Below are 23,167 nucleotides of genomic sequence, written 5' to 3'. Positions count from 1 at the left end.
TTTAAAGCCCCGTCAGTCCTCAGCCCACGTTAGAGGAATTTGGCTTTATACCACCCCAGGACTGAGAAGGCTGCAGCTTTTAAATATTCATTTAGCCATTCTGGACTGTTTTCTTGTGTATGGGAGTGTAGATCAGGAAGGAGGGGGTTTGGACAGGGATACAAGGAACATTTGAGTGACTTGGAAATAGGCTTTAGAGATGTGGGAGGAATATCCATCACAACCAATTCAGTGCTCTTTGGTCTGGACCACAGCTAATGGAGTCCTACAGTTCATGTCGATGATTGAATCTGTTAATTAGGTTGTTAGTCATAGGTTTGATAACACTTCTTAAATGTGTGTGAATATGATGTTGGCAGGAAATATATATTTTGACTGTTGGGATGTATTGAAGGGCTTTTTAAAAAATTCCCAATGGCCTTTAGCTTGCATCACAGTAAATGATGCATGTGAACCCGATGGTGCAATGAGCCTCTTGAAGTTATGTTTTTTTAAATTATTAAATAATTGCTATTGCTAGTCAGTATCAGGGTGGTACAAAGTCAATTGTCTTTGTTACGTCATATTCAATTCAGATTACTTCATTTTAAACTCACTCAGGAAAAATATAATTTGCTGTGGCACAGCTCAGGGCCGCAAGAAACATTCAGCACCACTGAAAAAAGGTTAACATTTTAACAGCTATTCATTATTGTGAGTGATGGAGACTGGGCTGTAGCTCAAAAATAACCTCAAAATAAAAGATTTACTCCGACTGCAATAAGAGATTAGTTAATTCATACGAGCCCGGTCAGCTGACAAAACATTCATTGCTCTGTGGCTCCGACAGCTCCATGAGAAACCGGGCATTGCCATGTGAAAAGACTCGACACCAAACAGCCCGTGGTCTGTTTTCACCTTGTGGTCTCACTGTGGGTTCTGGAAGTGCTTACTGACGCTGGCTTTCCCCACTTATCATGCTGCGAAGGCTTTTATATTAACTGAAGAACAGCATTAGTAGAAGGACAAAAGTCTTGCAGCTAAATTTAGGGCTTTTTCTCCCAACCCCCTTTTTTCACCAATGGTGCGAGGACCCTCTTGGAATTGCTCTGTTTCTTCCTTTTCCTTTCTTGTTTCCTTGTCATTTTTTCCCCACTCTGTCGTATTTTCTCTCTTGGATTCATTCTAAATCTCCCAACGGCGCCTCAGTTTAGCCCACTTAATGTTTACTCTCGGCACACAACGCTGTGATGGAAGAGAGTAAAAAAAATAGAGAGAGACGGACGTCTTCTCCCACAACCTCGGCTCAGTGAACTGCCTCTTAAATTTATCTCTTCTATTCTTTTCCTTTCGTCTTATTGTGGCAGCTCCCGAACACCCTCCAACAGAAACCCCCTCCCACTCCCACACTTTGTCCTGCCGTCCATAGGTTCATCCTTTTTTTCCCCTCTTCCGTTTCTTCTCTATATCCTCTCTTAACCTTTTATACTGTGGGTTGTAAACTCTGATAATAAACCCTCTTGTATCAAGTCCTTCCACCGGGGCTGTTCATTCTTATCCGTATCTCTCCAGCATAGAGGACTCCAGCTTACAATCACGGCCCTTTTGTTGGATGTAAATGGTTTTCGAGTGGTTGGTGGTGCACACCAGACTCTGAGTTTGGGTCTGGCATAAGGTCTGACCCGATGGCCCCTCAACTGTTAGCATGCCAGCTGAAGATGGGCACTCTCTTCTGTCTCCTGGGGCGTATTTTCTACAGCGCTAAGCTCACACGGTTGTGGCTGAATGGAGTGCTTTTCATTGGGGCAGGAATGGCAGAAATGAGCTCTTTGTGATGGTAATCTCGCCATGAGGAGCTCTGGAGTGTCTTCCTCCATAGGATTTGAGCTGAGAAACTGGGTCATGGGATTGTCAGCACCCCAATGGAGATTCACAGTGGAGGCGGCCTTAAGCGATGAGCTTGTGTGTGTGCTCCAAAACCGAATTTTTGAGTGCAGATAGGAGAGGTTAACACGGTTAAGAGACCTGAGCTTTCCACACATTGCTGCTGTTCGCCTTTATTTGGGCTCTAGTAATCACGTACTTAGACGTTTAGTTTGATTTCCACATCTGTAATCCTCATCACGTGATGCTCGCCTGCTGGGTGACAGCATGACGCTGGAATTGGAAGAGTTTATCTTCGGCCAGGGATTTTTTTAAAGGTACAACGAACATAATATCCATTCAGCTCACCCACATAAACCTTCTCTGCTGTTTTTGTTGGCTAAACCATGAATGAGCATTATGAAATTGGGAAATCTGAGTCATTTTGCTCTTTGTTGACAAGACATTTTAGAGCAGTGGTTCTCTGCCTTTTTGACTCTAATGCCTGCGATTGTCTGCAACAATATTTGAAAAGTTACCAATTGTTTGTGGTGTATTGGATAAGGATAAGGAGATTTTTTTGGGAGACACTTTTTTCAATTTTCGCTATTAACTAGTTGCTTATTAGCATGCATATTTCTAGGATATTTGCTTTTTGTAGTACTTACAAAGCACATATTAATGCATTATTCTGCATTCTTCATATCTCTGAAAAGTCTTTAGTCTTAATATATTTTTAAAAGAAATATAGGCTGCACCGAGTCTTTCCGGAACAAAACGAGCGGATGGAGGCCTATCGTGTGGGTGGAGCTAAAGAATCACGAGTGCGCACAGCTATTGCATTGAGAGCATCTGAAAGCTGTGACATCCTCAAGCTTGAAAAAGAAAACGTTACCCTAAATAAACCATGGCTATCAATCAGATTCAACTATACATACATAATCCAGAATCTGATCCGGAGGCTGAAATTGAACAGGAGCAACAGCAGGACGTCTCTATGTGGTACTGTAACTGTATTTACCGGCTTGTCAACATTTGTGTGTTTACTTGTGGTTTATGAGTACATGATTTGTTTTATTGATTATTGCATGCGACTAAACGGTAGCAGTAGCAAGCAGCATGCGAAACGGTTTTGCACGTCAGATTAGTGTGTACATAGAAAAACAATGGAATAGTAGTGCATTTGAATGAAGAAGTGCTCTTTGTTAGCCTGACAAACCGGACCCACATCAAGATGTTTGGTCTGGAAACTCACCATTGACAGGGCTCAATCTGAGGGGCGGGGTAAACGGTTGTCTTTCAAACTCCCTCTGCACGTGATAGGATAGCGCTACAACCAACCAGAGCAACGAAGGTGAAACGGAGCTAGTAACAGATTAAACATTCTCCGTATGCGGTTGGCAAAACTCCGAACACATCTTCCCTTTTTAAGAATGACTTCAGTGCCGTTCTTTTCTCAGAGAAAAGCTTAACTCCAAGTCTTCCAGAGTCGCGGTCAAAAATATAATATTGACCCGTTCGGTATAGCATTCAAGGTTCAATACGCACTTGTGAATTGCGCCCCCCGGTTAAGCATTTAATTAATTATTTATATTTCTCTCCGTTTGAAAAATTTCTCTGTTTGTTTCAGCTCTTTTTAAGTGTTCCTGTGAGTCTACGTGCTGATATAAGCAAATATCCAATCATCTGCACTAAAGTTAGGGGGTGTTTAGCCGCGTTTTAAAGCCTTGCCTGTTAAACATTTAATTCGCTGCTTATGCACTTGCATGCCTCGAGCGCGCGCACTAAATTCCTGTCAAACACACGTGATTACTGGACTAAGTATACTTACTGTGCTAATACTGCCAAATACACACAAAGTTAACATATATAAACACAGACGGTTTTGTCTAAAGTGAAAGTAAAATCATGTCTCGTGTCTCGTACGCGTGTCTGTATATGAGATGCGAGCAGGTCTTTAATTGACAGCAGCACAGCCTAGTGAATGCTTGTCCTTAAAGGGACAGTTCACCTCTAAAATTATGTTAATAAAACAACAAAAGACAAATAGAAAATCACTCACTGCTCTTTAATAAAACACTTTAATACTGTAGCTTTTAATCAATATATATTGAAATTGAAGACTATGTAGTTTTAATTTAAGCCTACATTTGTTCATTCAATTTTATACTTAAATGCTGCTGTACATCTCTGAGCTCCCACTGTAAATCTTTATATATATTTATTTTATATTATAGAATACACAAATGTGTACAAGTTTTTTTTTTTAAATAAAGTTTTTAGTTTAAGTAAGGTTTTTCAATTCTTTTAAGTAAAATAAAAAAAAAGTATTGCAATAAAAACAATTACTCTTCAACCTCTTTCTGTTCCTGTCACCTAAGAATAGAATAGCAAAAAAAACGTACCGAACCGAAAACCGTGGTTAAAAAATGAGGTATGTATTGAACCGCGGACTAAATGTGTGTGTGTGTGTTACATATTATGTTATATAGGAAGGACCCTTGAGACATTTACATTTAGCATATACGTCATGTTTTTACAGAAACTGAAACTGCTTAGCTTGTACTTTCAGTGAATCCAACCACAAAACATGCCTGTGGATATTTAGGTCCCATAACACATCAAGCGTGATGTACAGTTTCTGCGCTGCGGACATACATATACTGAATCATTTAAGCATCACTGGTACCTGCTGATAGCTCCTACATGCAGCTCAGTGAACCATGAAACTGCCTATTCAACATTCAGCCCAACTCAGTGACCTGAGCTGGTTTTTTTTCTTTTCTTCATATGCTTTTGAGCATTTCCTTAGCATATTACTAGCTCTCTGCTAGCTACTCTTTGCCAGTTTGGGGGTGTATGCGTATAAGCTGCATCAAGTGCAAGTTTTTCTTCCAACCGAGAAGCTTTTATTGGCGAAGACAGCAAAAGACATCTGCAATAGCCATTTCACTTACCCTTGATAATAACATTATTTCTGGAACAAACTTTTAAAGGAGAAAAATATGCTTGCTCATAGTCTCACTGACATTGTTTCTATAAAAATTATGCTTAAATGCTTGAAATGAGTTTTGTGGACAAATATAAATTGTGCCTGTATTATTTAAAACAAATATATTTTAATGAGTGTGCAGAGCTGTAAACTAGGAAAAAAAGTTAAGGATAATTTTTTGGGGGGATCACTACAGCTAAAAAAAAAAAATCTTTAATGATTCATTTTGTTTTAACAATTACTTTAAATTGTGAATAAAATAATAATAAAGATTCTGCTTTTATCAGTGACATCAAGTTAAAGAGTTAGTTCACCCAAAAATGAAATTTGGCCCATGATTTACTCACCCTCAAGCCATCATAGGTGTATATGACATTATTCTTTCAGACGAACACAATCAGAGTTATATTAAAAATGTCCTGGCTCTTCAAATCTTTATAATGGTACTATGGCAGTGACTGATGCTCGTTTTTAAAGTCCATCCATCAGGGATACTGCTCCACACAGCTCCTTGGGGTTAGTAAAAGCCCTATGAAGCGAATCGATGCATTTGTGTAAGAAAAAAATCCATATTTAAAACTTTATAGCCTAAATGATAAACTTTAGTAAATTATTTAACTTCCGGCAAATTGCCTTTCGTATTCAAGTTAGCTCGTCAGATGTAGGGTGAGCATTTTGAACTGCGTGAAGCATGGGCACTACACTAATTTTCATTTTTGGGTGAACTATCCCTTTAATCTAGCCTGACAAGCCAGACCCACATCAAGATGTTTGGTCTGGAAACTCACCATTGACAGGGCTCAATCCGAGGGGCAGGATTAACGGTTGTCTTTCAAACTCCCTCTGCACGCCATAGGATAGAGCTACAACCAACCAGAGCAACGAAGGTGAAGCGGAGCTTGTTGATAGATTAAAAATTCACCGTATCCGGTCGGCAAAACTCTGAACACATCTTCCCTTTTTAAGAATGACTTCAGTGCCGTTCTTTTTTCCGAGAAAAGCTTAACTCCAAGTCTTCCAGAGTTGCGGTCCAAGCTGATTCAAAAGACCACCGTTCGCCAGTTTCTGTGTTTACTAGAAGCACGCAAACGCATCTCGGCCATCATTGTTAAGCTCCGCCCACCGACTCTATACACGATGTGATTGGCCCAACAAGAGTTTGGCGATACAGCTCAGAAGGGTATTGAGAGTTCCTAGACGACACTCGGGGCAGATTAGATTTGCTGCCGCTAGGGTGCGTCTAGATTTCTAGGCTAGCTTTAAACAGTTGCCGAATAAAACTTCTCTTCATATCAGCCCCCCATCATACTGTCTACCACAAATCATCTGCCCATTTCTGTACCTCCAGCTGCTGTTCGGATCAATAACACTTTAGTAGCTGATAGTAAACAACATGGTATAGCCTGTCAGTCGATGGCAAAGTGCCAATCTGCAATTTAGGCTCACGGTCCAACTGTCATAACACAGACGATTCTGGATACTTGTTTTCTTTTCTGTGCAGTTGTCTCTTAGGAAACTGAAGAACATGTTAAATTTTTTTTAGCTGAATGGCATGCTGAGATCCGGGCAGAGTAAAATATAAATGACACCCAAATCAAACACTGTGATGGTATCATTTGATAATTATGGCTACATGGTGTGCAACTAGTCTTAGTCTTGTACATTTCTTTCTCAGAAAGTAGTTAAACCATGACCATTATGAGCTCTGCAGGAGAACATTGGGATGGCTACCAGATGTAGCCGGTTGGGTTTTTTTTCTCTTGCTGCTGGGTCTTGGGTGTGGACCCCTGTCTGAAAGACATGAGCAGGAATAGAGTCTCCACAGCCGAATCATCAAAGACTCGGAACACCATCAATTATACACGGACATTGACAGCTTACAGAACTCTAAAATTTTATCCAGGGAGTTTAGCACATCATTGAATGTTCCGTTTCTGTCTACAGGATGAATTTATGAATGTTTTTGCATGAGTTTAGTAGAAGTTTTATTTCTCGGTCTATAAAACTGTAAAACTTTTCTTTATTGAAAAAGGAAAAATGTTATGAAAACTAGACATTTCTCTTTCTCTCTCTCTCTCTCTCTCTCTCTCTCTCTCTCTCTCTCTCTCTCTCTCTCTCACTCAAAAAAAAAAATATATATATATATAATATATAAAGATATTATGGATTTTTTTCTATTAAGTGAAATGCATAAATCTTGTGTGCAGTTTCTTACTGTGACCCACAGTTTAAAATAAGCTTTATCATTTGACATATTACCATCACAGTATGCTATCGTGGTGCAATCTTTCACAAATTGTGGTCAAATATAGGGCAAGAAATGTCTCAAATGTCATTTCTGTTCAGTATGGAAAGTCTACACTTCCACGACTGTTTATCTTGAGGGATGATGTTGCCTTACAGTGACGTTGTAATGAGATTTGTTTCTACACCTGTTCTGTCTCTTAATGGCACTCAGACATATTTTTTTCTGTGTGTGTGTTTTGAAGAGGAAGAAGGCACGTGGAGGCACTGACACGTGCATCCAGCAGTCGTCATGCATTATTTTATTTTTTTCCAAGCTCTCTTAATAATTCATCTGTCAGGCTGCAGATGACAAGAGGGCCTTACGACCAATAGAAACAATCTGGAGTCAACATGAATCAGAATGGACCCTCTTTTCTTGAATGCTTTTTCCGGGCCTTACTGTCAATGACTTATTAGTGTACATTATTCTAAATGTTTTATCCAAAAAGTTATTTTTGGTCAAATGTTAAATAATAAAAAAAAAAAAAAAAAAAAAAAAAAAAAAAATATATATATATATATATATATATATATATATATATATATATATATATATATATATATATATATATATATATATATATATATATATATATATATATATATATATATATATATATATATATATATACATATATATATCTACAGTGAGAAAAATAAGTATTTGAACACCCTGCTATTTCACAAGTTCTCCCACTTGGAATTAATGGAGGGGTCTGAAATTGTCATCGTAGGTGCATGTCCACTGTGAGAGACATAATCAAAAAAATAATAAATAAATAAATAAAAATACATAGTTTTTTACCACGACCATGTGTGTAAAAATAGTTTTTAACTATTTATTTATATGATACAGCTCCAATTAAGTATTTGAACACCTGTCTATCAACTAGAATTCTGACCCACAAAGACCTGTTAAGTCTACCTTTAAAATGTCCACCTCCACTCCATTTATTACCCTAAATTAGATGCACCTGTTTGAGGTTGTTAGCTGCATAAAGACACCGGTCCACCCCATAAAATCAGTAAGAATCCAACTACTAACACGACAAAGACCAAAGAGCTGTTCAAAGACACTAGAGACAAAATTGTACACCTTCACAAGGCTGGAAAGGGCTACAGGGAAATTGCCAAGCAGCTTGGTGAAAAAAGGTCCAGTGTTTGAGCAATCATTACAAAATGGAAGAAGCTAAATATGACTGTCAATATCTCTTGAACTGGGGCTCCATGCAGGATCCCACCTCGTGGGGTCTCAGTGATCCTAAGAAAGGTGAGAAATTACCCCAAAACTACACGGGAGGAGCTGATCAAGGACCTGAAAAGAGCTGGGACCACTGTTTCCAAGGTTACTGTTGGTAATACACTAAGACGTCATGGTTTGAAATCATGCATGACCCGAAGCACACAGCCAGAATAACCAAGGAGTGCCTCTATAAGAAGCATATCAAGGTTCTGGCGTGGCCTAGCCAGTCTCCAGACCTAAACCCCTAAAAAAGAGAATCTTTGGAGGGAGCTCAAACTCTGTGTTTCTCAGCGACAGGCCAGAAACCTGACTGATCTAGAGAAGATCTGTGTGGAGGAGTGGGCCAAAATCCCTCCTGCAGTGTGTGCAAACCTGGTGAAAAACTACAGGAAACGTTTGACCTCTGTAATTGCAAACAAAGTCTACTGTACCAAATATAAACATTGATTTTCTCAGGTGTTCAAATACTTATCTGCAGATGTATCATACAAATAAATAGTGTAAAAATCATACATTGTGATTTCTGGATTTTTTTTTTTTAGATTATGTCTCTCACAATAGACATGCACCTACGACGACAATTTTAGACCCCTCCATGATTTCTAAGTGGGAGAACTTTCACACCGTTTCCTTCCTTAAGCAGCACAAGTTATGGTATGGAAAGCTCACTTTTCATGATCCAGTCAATTCCCAATAGAAAAAAATAAAGTCTCTTGCTACTTTTATGACCTATTTCTCGTGGAAATACACCAGTATTTTAAGCGAAAATGGTTTTTCACATGGAATTTTAAGAGACAAAAACCTCTCTGTTAGAACACAATCATGTCGTTATTGTAAAGTAATTCCCACATTTAAAATAACAGGTGGAGCCACAGGAGAGACAGGAATGAGATACCCAATAGCATTTGCACATGTGTAATGAAATGGAGCAAATAAAAGGAAAGACTGTCTTTTAAGACGAGCCAGTTTCCAGTGCTGACTCTGAGTCTGGCGCTGGCTGGTTCACAGACCTGATCTACAGTTCATGATTACAGATCTGGACAACCTCACATCTCCCATGCATGCAAATCTGGATTTTTACTATCAACCTGTATGATTAGAGGGAACAACAGTTTTCTCTCAAAATTACATAAGGCACTGCTTTTTAAATAGATCAATATGAATAAATCGTTGTGATTTTTCATGACAAGGAATGTGAAAATAAACCGTAGTAAGAGGGAGACTTCAGCAGCTATTTCAATGATCACTCTAGAAATAATGTATTTGCTTTGGAGACTCGGCTTAAAGTTTTATGTTTCTGTGATTTGAAATTGATATATTGAGACTATTACTTTGTATGCTAGAACAGACAGCAAGAAAAAAGGCAGGAGTAAGCAGAGAAGAATTCGTTTTTTATTGCTACTTTTCTCGCGTGTATGGATAATCTCTTTTTTATAGCTCTCCACCCAAGAGCTGCGGTCAGAGGCTCCCCCAGCTCCCTCTGTATCTCACCCCACTGAAATAACAGCAAAACCACTGGTCTCCAAACACACCTGCTTTTCATTTCAGCCCCACTGATTACAACGTCTGCAAGAAAACTCAACTATTGAGTATGCTGTAAGGTTGAGTAGACGGCCTGGATGCAAACCCCATCCAAATATTTTGGTCCTCAAGTACTGATGCAGGTCTTTTTTATGTTTGTTGAAAAAACCAAATAGACTTACACTGAAGGAACCATATCGAAGGACCAGATTTAAAGGGTTAGTTCACCCAAAAATGAAAATTCTCTCATTAATTACTTACCCTAATGCCGTTTGACACCCATAAGACCTCTGTTCTTCTTCGGAACACAAATGAAGATATTTTTGCTGAAATCCAATGGCTCAGAAAGGCCTTCATTGACACCAATGTCATTTCCTCACTCAAGACCCATAAAGGCACTAAAGACGTCGTTACAAAGCCCATCTCACTACAGTGGCTCTACAATCATTTTTTGTTGCGACGAGAATAGTTTTTGTGCGCAAAAAACACACACAAAATAACGACTTATATACTGATGGGCCGATTTAAAAAAATAAGTTTAGACCGGTTATGAATCAGCGTATTGATTCAGGATTCGGATCGCCAATGTCCCGTGATTTCAGCCGTTTGGCAGTTTGACACGCGATCCGAATCATGAATCAATACGCTGATTCATAACTGTTCGAAATTTGAAAGCGGCCCATAACTATACAAGTCATTATTTTTCTGTAGCCACTGTAGTGAGATGGGCTTTGTAACGACGTCTTTAGTGCCTTTATGGGTCTTGAGAGTGGAAATGACATCGGTGTCAATGAAGGCCTTTCTGAGCCATCGGATTTCAACAAAAATATCTTCATTTGTGTTTTTTAACTCTGTAAGCAGCCACCTGGGAAATGATGTATGGACAAGTACCACTCAGTTATTTCTTACTAGTTATTCCATAAGTAGACGTTTATTCATAGGCTGCAGTCATATAATTCACAAGTGCTTCCATTTCTTTTTTCTAAAATCTACTGTAGGCGGAATTGATGGTTGAGGAAAATAGTAAAGCTCCGCTTTCAGATAGGGATAAAGTTGTCCACCTTGTTTCTTTCAGTTGATTCATGGGATTAAGTAGACATTTTGTCTCTGGCTCAAGTGGACATTATATGCCACTAGGTTGATAGGATGTTCCAACTACCGTACCAGCAAAGCCTGGGAGATTGGCTCTGTCACGCTGTGCATGATGGATGGAAAGCGGGAAATAGCCTTTGGAAAGAAAGGGCACTCCAGGGAGATTGAGAGAAGATTGAGACAAAGGAGAAATCCTGCTGTAGAGATGTTTAAACCCTCTCCTGACACCGCTGAAGTAATTGGACAGGTATTTCGGATGTTGAAGGCCAGGTAGATGTGAGTGTGTTTATGTGAGTGCCATATTGTTATTGGAAAAGATAAAGGGTTTAACCTCTGAAAAGAAGTCTGATATCTGGGATCAACTGATATTTTTAGGGGTTAAAGAAGTTTTTTAGGCCCAAAACAGGATGATTTTGTGTAAATATTGCAACAACCTTTTAGGACTCTGGCAGGAAATTCTGGCTCTACCATTGTCCAGTGGCTCTGTCTTCAGCCTGGATTGGTTGGATTTTTTTTCCTTCTCCAAAAATCAATGCTACATTGCCTAATGGCCAGGGTAAAAATGGCTGAAAAGACTTTAAAAAGTCTCTGCTGTGCAACCGGACGCTAAATCAATAGAGCGCTATAATCACCAGAACACTTCCATTCCTGTAGGTGAGATCGAGTTCTGCTAATGTAAAGAACCTTGTTTATTCTTGTATGCCAAAGGGCTCAGCGGGACATTTGCTTACCGACAGAAATGCGAGCATGGATATCCAAAGACAAATATGTTGAAATACCTTAGAGGCTAACTGTTAGCATGTCATAGAAATGACGCTTTGACATTATGGATTTTGGCTGTTAAGCATCAGTAAATTGATCATGCACTTCAAGGTGAGAAAAGATCAAAGTCTAGCTGAGAGAAACTGAGCTTCACTGATCAGTAAAGCCAGCGTTTTTTAGCGCCATTTTGTCATAAATTTTTATGATGTAAATGCATAAAAGAGAATACCTTGTGGTTATACTTCAAATGTACTCTATTCTAGAGGAGCCCATATTTGTCCATTTGAAAGCCAAGCACATGAAATATGCCTCTGAAGGTTGGCTATATAAAGTTAAAAGAGAGTTCATTGAAAGAGTTTGAGATGCATTATCGTTTTCATGCTCTTTTTGCTTTAGTTAGTACGAAATCCTTCACTATGTGTGGATCAAACTTCACTCTTCAATTCTCCCTGGAGTTCTACTATTTAAGTCTTGATTTGCACTCAATGAAGGGAGCGTTTTGGAATTATGTTGCCATGGAAACTAGTACATAAGCCTCTCTCCCTAGGTAATAGAATGCCCGGTTTCTGTGGGTACTGAGACTGTTTGACCTTACCTTTGCTACGCTGTTCTTCTTTTCTGAGTAGGTCCGCAGTGCTGTTAAATTGAAAAGGGCACCTGAAGCGTTGGAAGGGATGCTCTCACGGTCTTACCCACTTTCTTGGTGACAAGAAAGTCGGTCTGTCAGTCTCTCATATTTGAGAAAAAATTATTTATTGAAGACTAGAGTGCATAGTCGCCTAACCGGATGGACTACTCGCGGATGTCATGTTAAATTCAATGTTAGATTTGCATCATCTACCCTAATGAAAAGTACAGTGGTGATGCCATGATATAGTGATGGTATAAGATTGTGATACATAGTATTTTTATTTCATTCATTGATTTATGTTTGATTTAACCTAAATGTTTCTCATACTTTGTAATTAAAATGTGACTTGATTGCAGTTTGCAGATATTTTTTTTTTCCAAATAATAGTTTGGTTTATGTTTCATAACTTTTAACGTTACGCTTTCATTGTTAGTTTTAGATAGTTAAGCCCTATTCGAATGGTAATTGTTTCTCATGTGGTCGTCCGTAAAAATAAATTTGCATGCCACCTAAAACTTTCTGCATTCGGATGGTGATTTATTCCCGGTGAAGGAGCAAGTTGTGTGATCATCTGCACCTAGGAACACTGCTCACGGGGTCAGTCGAATGATCGTCTGCTGTAAAAATGTCATATGCTTGGAATAATAAGAATAAAATCATATTTAATTTAATAATAGGAAATTATGAATTATTTAAATATCCTGTTTAAAAATAGAAAGATGTCATTTTAAAATGTGGAAATGAATGGAATTAAGTTAATAAAACTCTGCAAATGTAACGTTAATTATACAATTATATTAATAATGGCTCATTTCACATGTTTATGTGTTTTTCTTCTTTTTCTCTTTTGAGCAATAATGAAAAATTATTCTTGTAAATACTTTCCAGCATTTCAGTAATAAAAGTGTAGGCAGATCTTTAAAATGCATCCATATTACAGCGAAGTGCAACTATATGGGGCTCCGCAGGGGTCAAAAAGGATATAAAATTAATTTTAAAGCAATCTTTTCTTGAAAACTCAGAGATGTGGATTCGGAAGGCAATTAAATTACCACACGACCTTGGTGTTTGTCAAAAAACAGTAGGTAATTCGGCTGGGGATTTAATCGCGGGTGGTGGGAGAAAAACACTGACATTCTGGATTCTGACGGCAATAAAATCACAGACTAGTCCCTGTCAATGATGAGAACACCTTACGACCCCACGAGAAACAATTACCGTCCCAATAGGGTTTAGTTTATTTATTTATTTATTTTTGTTTAAGTTTTCTAGTTTCTATTTTTTTCTAGTTTTAATATTCTAGGGATGACACTTTTGATTTTAATTTAGACTTGAACTAGTTTTTTATTTCAGTTTCTGTTTATCCCAGTTGTTTTTTTAAAGTTTATCTTTATATAATATAGTTCAACTTACCATAGTAATGCGCTGTCCCTGATCCCTGATGTGATGAAGAAGGGTCTCTGTTAGCTTTTCAGGTGGTGGGTTGATGTCTATTGATCTGCCTCATTCAATATGAACCAGAGACTGCAGATAGAATGAGAAATACACTAATAGCAACCATTCGTCCCCATGGACCAGTGCATTAAACACACTCTCCAAACATGTCTCTCATCCGCCGCCTCGGAGGAAGAAAAAAAAAAATTCAAGATCTCCGCTGTTCATTTTTCTCTCGCTTGCTTTCTCTCTCTTTATTCCCATGACGGTGCTGCTCTTTCTGTCTTTCTGTCTAAAGGTATCATATATAAAAGCTATTGATTATCTAGAGCCAAGGGGAAACCAATCACACCAATGTAAATATTTGATAAGGGAGCCATTTTAGATCTCTCTGAGATGTTCCACTTTCTGTGTCTTCTGCTCATGAGCAAAGGTACAATCGTAAAATGTTTTGTTTTACATTGATTATTTTCTTGGCCCTTCAATAATTTGTGTTGACATTTTGTCATTTCCTGTTTTATGTTTGCTTTTTGAATTTGCTTTCATGCTTCATGGATTTGATGGACAAAACACTTTCAAATACTAATAAACAGTGAATAAATGTTATTAAGAAAGTCTTCCAAGAAATCGTACGTTTATGGCAGATTTTTTTTATTCATTATGATATATCTTCTAGATGTGTACATAAAATATGTGTATTCATCATTTTTATGAACGATTTTCATGTCTAATGTATAATAAAAATGTGGCACTGATGCATGGCTTTTGGCTTATATCAGCATTAACCATCATGTTGTTTGACTAAATTAAGATTTCATTAGGGTAGACTCACCTTGCTGGCGGAGGTTTTCAGGCTCTCGTGATCTCAGATAGACCAATTATTCTGGAACGTTTCAGCTCCCCACTCAGGGGCATATCGCTTCTCCTGGATCTAACCTTCACAGCATTTCCATATCCTCTAACATACTTTTGTTTTTGTGGTTAGCGGGTGCAGTTGAAATCGGCCTTGTTGCCAATGCACTGGCTATGAGGCGCTAGACCAGTTGAGTTCCACAAAAGGCCGGGCTTTCCTACAGCTCTCTATTTTGGCATTGGACACAGAGAGGTTGCAAAACCACAATACACGCATGCTGTTTCATTTCAGGCCTCGTTCCAAACCACCACAGGGGCTTTGCACCTCTTACCTCACACTGACCACCAGAGGTTACACATTCAACAATTGCTCCTTCTGTAGGTCTTAGCTTAATACGCTGGAATCATGGGGTGTCTTTACGCCCCATGCAGCAGAACTTTACCTAATAACCCTGAATACTGTACGTTTTAGCTCAGAATTATTTAGGTCAGTGAAATCCCGGATTTGTGCCAGAATTCAGTAAGCCTGTTAGCATAAAGCTTTAGTTAGTACAGCAGTGTATCCATTTGAGAAAATGGCTTTTTTGTGCGCACATCTGTGTATCTACTCCTTTTGTGTTGTTATTCAGCAGAAAAATAGGAACTATGCAACGCTCTGAGCTCTGGCTTTCAAAAACAATGATGGCTTTTAATGTATTTGTGGTCATGTGGATTATGACATCTCTGTAAATAAAAGGAGAACATGGCTAGATAACAAAACACAGTCCGTGTGATACTGATAAAGGAAGGATTTAGTAATTTCACACTATGGAAGAATAAATAAAAAAATCGACGTTTTCCTGTTAAGAGCGGTATTAATTCTGCTGCTCTCGACTGCTGTCGGCAGATTGAAGTAAAAGCATTTAGAGCAAATTCCTGTTCCTTTAATCTTTCAGAAAGATCTCCCGCTGAGAGGGTCTTATCTCTACTAAAGTGTTATAGGTTTCATGTTTTCTCACTCTGTGTGTGTGGCTTTGTCAATGGCATTAGACTGAGATAGGTGAAGAAACCTTTGTCATTTGCATTGTAGTAATGTTTTAGACCAAAAAAAAGAAGCCTGGAATATTAACTAGAAGAAGCTGGACTGTTCAGAAAGAAAACAGCATTTTTCATTTGCATTTTTTGCAAGGTTTTATCTCATTAAATGACTCCCCCGCTAATGTTTTGACCAATTTAACCTTTTAAGCTTCATAACAGTGCAATAAACCACAGTTGATTGGTTGGTGGGGAACTGAAAGATGTTGATTAATTAATTAAGAGGGAAAGCTGTCTTATTGATCATGATACATCTCCGGCCATTAATTAATGTTAATGTGGTGGTAAATCAGAGCGCCTGTTAATGGATTGAAGAGGATGATGTGCTTGTGAGTGTAAATTATAAAGCATGCAATGTAATGTATATTCTACTCATAATGATATTACTGTGATTATTCTAGCCCTTATAAGCATTATATTGTAATTAAATATTATTATTTAAAGCAGTGTTAATCCTTTTTGAATAGTTTAGTAAAGCATAGGGAAAATACATGATCCATTCTTTTTTTTTCTGGTATGGTGCATATAGGAATTATAGCATGACTTCGAGCCCAAGACATTCTCAGTGTTTGAGTTATTAATTACAGCACAGGTTGAGTCACTTAGCATGGTTAAATTTACAAGCAACACCTCCCAAAACTACATCACCCTTTAACTGCTTCTCAAAGCTGCCGTCACTCTACACTCCATTAGCACGCTCCAAAGTTCAGTATTAGTCGCTCTGAAAAGAGAAATATGTTGGAGGCATTGTGCTGTGGCTGATAAGAACTGACATGTTTGGGATGTGTTTGCAGAAATATAGGGTTTGCTTTTAGTTCAGGGGCAACATGGGAGTCTGGCACGGCTTCCCTGAGGGGAAGTGCTCTAATGCGCGCATACACACACACACACACACACACACACACCAATCACTGACTTACTCAGCTCCAACTTAACCCACTCCCTCATCCCCACACACAAACACGGCTGCCACGTGCCTCCAGTCAGGCTAATGCTGCAGTGGGATGTTAGATATGCCTCGCTGAAGAAGGTGACGAGAGCTGAGAGTAAACCTCCCTCATAACCTCATAAAACTCTCTTCGCGTTTCTCTTTTAATAGTATTTTATAAATTAAAAGAAATAAATCAAGTCAAGTATAAGGTTTCATGCTCTAAAATGTCACTATGTAATGTTTTCCTCTTCTCTGTTGCTACTGTACCTTTTACATTAGATGGATGGATGGATGGATGGATGGATGGATGGATGGATGGATGGATGGATGGATGATGAATGGATGGATGATGGATGGATGGATGGATGGATGGATGGATGGATGGATGGATGGATGGATGGATGGATGGATGGATGGATGGATGGATGGATGGATGGATGGATGGATAGATAGATAGATAGATAGATAGATAGATAGATAGATAGATAGATAGATAGATAGATAGATAGATAGATAGATAGATAGATAGATAGATAGATAGATAGATAGATAGATAGATAGATAGATAGATAGATAGATAGATAGATCAACAGATCAACATTTGTCTTATAATTCAAGTAATTTAAAATAATGATATTAATCTTTCTGAAAATAAATAAAAACCTTTTTTCTTCTTCAATAGCATGTCGGTCAGGCTTTTACAAGGCCTCTGCCATGGATGCATACTGTGTGAAGTGCCCCCCACACAGCTACTCCCACCAGGACAAAGCCTCCGAGTGTGTGTGTGAGAGAGGCTTCTACAGGGCCGAATCGGACCCTCGCTCTATGGCGTGCACAAGTAAGCTGAGGGTCTCTGTGACTTCCTAAATGTTCACAAAAATAAATCAGTGAAACATCCAGTCTGTTGTTGTTTTAATGATTTTTATTTGGAAAACTCTACAGTTAATGTGTTTTACTTGTGTGTACGTTCTTAAGGACCCCCTTCTGCACCCGGTAACCCCATTTCAATGGTGAACGAGACGGCAGTCACTCTGGAATGGAGTCCCCCTCGTGACAGTGGCGGACGTGGAGATGTTACGTATAGTGTCCACTGCAGGAAGTGTTCGGGAGAAACGGGGGCTGCAGGAGACAGCGAGAAGTGTGTTCCCTGCGGCAGCGGTCCGCGCTTCAACCCCAGGCAGTTTGGCTTGACGCACCCCAGGGTTCTGGTCACAGAGCTGCAGCCTCACACCAATTACACCTTCAGCATTGAAGCCCTGAACGGAGTTTCAGATCTCAGCCCCAGTCCACGTCAACTAGTGTCCGTCAACGTCACCACCAGCCAGACAGGTGAGATCTACATTTACTGAGATCTTCTATGTGTTTTATGTAACAGTAAAGACTGCTTAGAAGCCTCTTGTCCAGGAACTCTAATGCATTTTTTGCTTTTCTTTTTTCGAAGTAAGATTAAATGCAATTATTTATTTCTGTTGACTATTGAGTTTTAACAATAAGACATAGAAATTAAATCTCTATAGTTTTGTATAAATATAAATATGGTCACACTTTAGATTCTGGTCCAATTATCACTATTATCTAACTATTAATTCTGACATTTGCTTAATAAACTTAAGCAAAAAAATTATTACTGTTTATTAATAGTTAATAAGGTAGTTGTTAAGTTTAGGTATTGGGTAGGATGTTTACACTTTAGTATAGGGAATACATATTCACTATTATCTATGACTTTTGCCTTAATAAACTCCTAATTTACTGCTTATTAATAGTTAGTAAGGTAGTTTTTGTAGAATTTAAGTTTAAGGATTAAGGGATGTAGAATAAGGTCATGAAGAATAAGGCATTAATATTTGCTTTAGAAGTACTAATAAACAGACAATATCCTGCATGTTAATAAGCAACTAGTTAATAGTTTATAACTGAACCCTAAAATAAAGTGTTACCGGTAGGATTAAGGGATGTAGAATATGGTCATGCAGAGTAAGGCTTTAATACAGTATGTTCCTTAAAAGTATAAAAATATAATATAATAATACAAAGGATCAATTTCCCTAAATATATTTTAATTGTCTTTTGATAACTAACTAATCGTCTAACTAATTGTTATATCTATAATGCAATGTACAATCGAAAAAATAAGAATGTAATAATTTATAAATGTATAAAATATTATAACATATTCAAAACATAAATATAGCAATATATAATATAAATGTTGGTATATAATATCACACTTTATATTTTTTATGTACAGTATAAATGAGTTCTTAACACATGCAAATATGAAGATATAAATTTTTCTTTTTCCTTGCAGGGGGATGGTTAAATGTAATGAACACATTTTATTTTGCCTTTTAATTTGATTCATGCAAAAAATATGCTATAATATGTGATGTAGATTTATTTTATCAGTCTCTGTCAGAAGGGTCAGGGATATGGAGTCCTTCAACAGCTTTAAACGTCTTTAAAAAAAAATTCTCCTTGTGTGCTCAAATTTCTGCAGCTTTATACACAATTTATGTCTTTTGCTTCCTGCTTTTGAATTTTACACTGGTATGCTGTTTCAATGGGTCCTCTTATATCTCGTCTGACCTTTAAACCCGCACTCTGTGTGCGGCTCGAAGCTCGTCATTGGTCGAGAGGAGGGACGAGCTCTCCTGATCCTGTGGTTAAGTATGATTCAGCCCCTCAGAGAACAAGAGCGAGAGAGAGACAGACAGGAGCGAGAAACAGCGTAATGAGAAGCCTGAGAGGAGAGTCACCCAGGATGCCCAGATCAACAGCCCTTCGCTCTTATGAGAGCTGACATGCCTGTAACCGTGGAAACGCCACTGTGGGCGGGGAGGGGTTGAGTTATACCTAACTGCCATTGGTCTATATTTCGAGTACTTGCCCTCTGGTCCACACCTCTTAAAATATTCAAGAGACAATCCACCGTGTGTCGAGAGGAGGCTTCTGGGATGATGTAGTGCGTGTATTTGCATGTTTTGCATGATGCTGATATTGACTGATGTTTCAGCGTACATCTTTCATCGGCAGGTGTGCGAGTGATAGCAAACGGAATATTTATAAATGCAAATTGTAAGGAAACATAAAATTTAGCTGACAGATTCATGACTTCATAAGAACTGAATGCAAAGTGTTGTAATGCTACATGAATGTATAATGCAAGTATTTACGTTATTTTCTCTTCTGACGATCGACCCTATTTATTTCTTAATAAAATGACATATGACTTTTTACACTACCATTTTACAATTTTTAATGAATACTTTTATTCAGCAAGGGTGCATTGAATTGATCAACAGTGACAGTAAAAGCATTTATAATACTTTCTATGCATCAAATAATCCTAAAAATGCATTTTCCTTAAAAATATTAAGCTGCACAACTTTTTGCCACATTGATAATAATAATAAATGTGACCCTGGACCACAAAACCAGTCATAAGCCGCACAGGTATGTTTGTAGCAATAGCCAACAATACATTATATTGGTCAAAATTAAAATTGGCTAAAATCATTAGGATATTAATGCTACACTATGTAACTTTTCCATCTGCTAGAGGTTGTCTATTTAAAACAAAGGCGTAGTCTGATGACGCCAAGTTTGAGCGCAGAATCTTGGGACATGTGGTTTTCACCTCACAGCCGGTGGAAAAGAATCGGGATAGGACTCGGGCAGAAATCATGTTCATGGATGTGATTATTAACATTAGTGTAGTATGAAGCAGAGCAGGGCCGAGTGTTTAGGAGCTGAGCAAGGCCGCTGGAGCGATTGTTACACAAACACACGACTTTTATTATGACGGGACACAGTCGCCGACACCATTTCCACTTTTCCGGTCATGAGTATGAGGTAACGCAGCTCTGTTTATCATATTAGATACATTTAAGTGTGTTTAAAATGATGTTATGACGCTACTCTGTGCGTTCGCTCAGCGGCTGCTGTGACACTTGTTCACACTGCTAAGAGTAAAGCATTTCTGCCAACAACAAAAAAACGGAAACAGAGGGTAACGCAGATATGACTCAATTGACAGGCGACTCCCTCAGACATCCTGCCTCCTTGGTTAAAATAGCAATTTTCGCTATTTTAGTAAAAGTAAAGATCCTACTTTAAATATATAATACATGTAGTATTAGTAGTAATATGCATTGCTAAGGACTTCATTTGAACAACTTTAGAGGTGATTTTCCTCAATATTTAGATTTTATTGCACTCACAGATTCCAGATTTTCAAATGTACTATTGCCAAATATTGTCCTATCCTAACAAACTATACATAAATGAAAAATTTATTTAATCAGCTTTCAGATGTTGTATAAATCTCGATTTCAACAAGTGGACCCTTACAACTGGTTTTGTGTGTTTCTTCAGCACCTTTTAATTCTTCATACCTACTGCCGTGCTTTTTTTAAAGGAATATTTAAGATCTGCGACACCTCTTTCATTCGAATGATCTAAATCAGTTAGGTTTTTTCTTTTCAGATTGATGTATTTACATGATGGTCAGATCTTTTTTTTAAGCGTTTAACTCCGCTGCTACGTCTTCTCCTATGATATTTTTAGACCCTTCTCTTTGCATTACTCTGAACCGAAGCATGTCTGTTCTTTATCTGTGAACCAAACACATGCTGAGATATGAGCGTAGCTGTTTGTTTATCAGCTTAAGAGTGTTTGTGTGTGTACGGCAGTTAGCAATGTCACTGTGTCAGCGTTGCGTGGCAGATCAGAATAGTGTACGCCGAGTTTAGACTCGCACAGCTCATTAAAGATCGAAGCGTCAGCTCCTTCATTCATCAATAGCTGCCGGGGCCCAAAACGGGAGGCCCTCGTTTGTACTCTCAATCTGACACCATCATTAGCACCTCTGTCTCTCTTTGCTCAGGGCGGCTCGTGAACGCTGCTGTTGTGTGAATAGACGGGCTGAGGTGCTCTGGCTGCACGCCAGCAATATAGTACGGGTGAAAATGACTCTCTACACACGCGGAATAATTTATCACTCCCAAAAAAGACAAGCAGCGCTCCGCCAGCCCCTCATACTCTTTAATTAGAAGTGTAATTAATCCTCCTCTTTTACATGGAAATCAATCTCAATTCATCTCTCTCTCTTTCTTTTTCAGTGAGCGTCATCTTAAAGGAAAGGAAGGGCACCGACAGTGTAACGCTGGCATGGCAGGGTCCAGAACCTGCCGACGGGACCGTGGTGGAATATGAAGTCACCTATTATGAAAAGGTTAAACTCTTTGGTTTTTCTTCAACACATCCCAAATCTCCACGACCTTTTGGCCCTATGTGAGTCTTTCTTGATTGGACATATGGCAGATCACTTTTATCGTACCCTGGGGAGAGGGTGTAATGTTAACACAGACATGCTTCATTCGGTCCCAATTAACATTCGTAGATGTCCCGCTTGCCAAAAACCTTCAAGGTTGTCACATTTTAGACTTGATGACATTATTGTCCTGAACAAATCACCTAGGCTTTGTTCAGACGGGCAGTCAAAATCCAATTTCTTTTTACAGCACCCAAATTTAAATCTATTTAGATTTTGTAGTCTGAACAGCTAAGAAACACATGAAAGCCATATGCGATAATGTTTGAAATCTCATTAAAACCTCATCCATATGTGGTTCGAAATCCGATTAAAATCTTTTATTAATGAGTCTGTGTAATCTGATTTCAAGTATTTTTTTATTTTTTTTATTTTTTTTTTGTCATTTGAGACATGAAATTATGTAATGTACAATATTGTGTGTGACATTTACTATATAGTAAGGCATAATTTAAAAAAAAAAATTCTGCGCTGGCAGCTACTATATTATTCCGTATATCATTTAAATATTTAAATTATTGTTGTCAAATCGATTAGTTGCTGTTAATCACATCTTAATCTTGTTTATATAATATGTGCATGTATTAACCTGTATTTACAAACTTTTTTTGTTAGATGCAGTTAATCACAATTAATCAAGTTGAAAAGCAAATATTATTAATATAATATTATTATAATATATTTGATTAGATAGATAGATGGATGGATGGATGGATGGATGGATGGATGGATGGATGGATGGATGGATGGATGGATGGATGGATGGATGGATGGATGGATGGATGGATGGATGGATGGATAGATAGATAGATAGATAGATAGATAGATAGATAGATAGATAGATAGATAGATAGATAGATAGATAGATAGATAGATAGATAGATAGATAGATAGATAGATAGATAGATAGATAGATAGATAGATAGATAGATAGATAGATAGATAGATAGATAGATAGATAGATAGATAGATAGATAGATAGATAATACATACACACACACACGCGCACACACATACACATGTTGGTCTATGTGGTTTACAGGGACTCTCCATAGGCTTAATGGTCTTTATACTGTACAAACCGTATTTTCTATCCCCTTACACTGCCCCTGCCCCTAAACCTACCCATCACAGGAAACATTCTGCATTTTTACTTTCTCAAAAAAAACATC

At 38.1% G+C, this 23,167-nt stretch overlaps 1 protein-coding gene across 1 annotated transcript in view; it reads left to right on the top strand.

The window, feature by feature from the left end:
• ek1 (eph-like kinase 1) overlaps window positions 1–23,167 on the top strand; it is an 80,485-nt gene that overhangs the window by 17,544 nt on the left and 39,774 nt on the right. The window contains exons 4-6 of the mRNA XM_067434372.1: window positions 17,343–17,498; window positions 17,636–17,989; window positions 21,784–21,896. Coding sequence (XP_067290473.1) covers window positions 17,343–17,498; window positions 17,636–17,989; window positions 21,784–21,896 — 623 coding nt within the window. The remainder of the gene's footprint in view (window positions 1–17,342; window positions 17,499–17,635; window positions 17,990–21,783; window positions 21,897–23,167) is intronic.

This window comes from Pseudorasbora parva, chromosome 24 (genome assembly GCF_024679245.1).
Source record: "Pseudorasbora parva isolate DD20220531a chromosome 24, ASM2467924v1, whole genome shotgun sequence".
Classification (NCBI taxonomy): Eukaryota; Metazoa; Chordata; class Actinopteri; order Cypriniformes; family Gobionidae; genus Pseudorasbora; species Pseudorasbora parva.
Note: the sequence above shows the minus strand (reverse complement) of the source record. Positions and strands in the feature narration are given on the sequence as shown.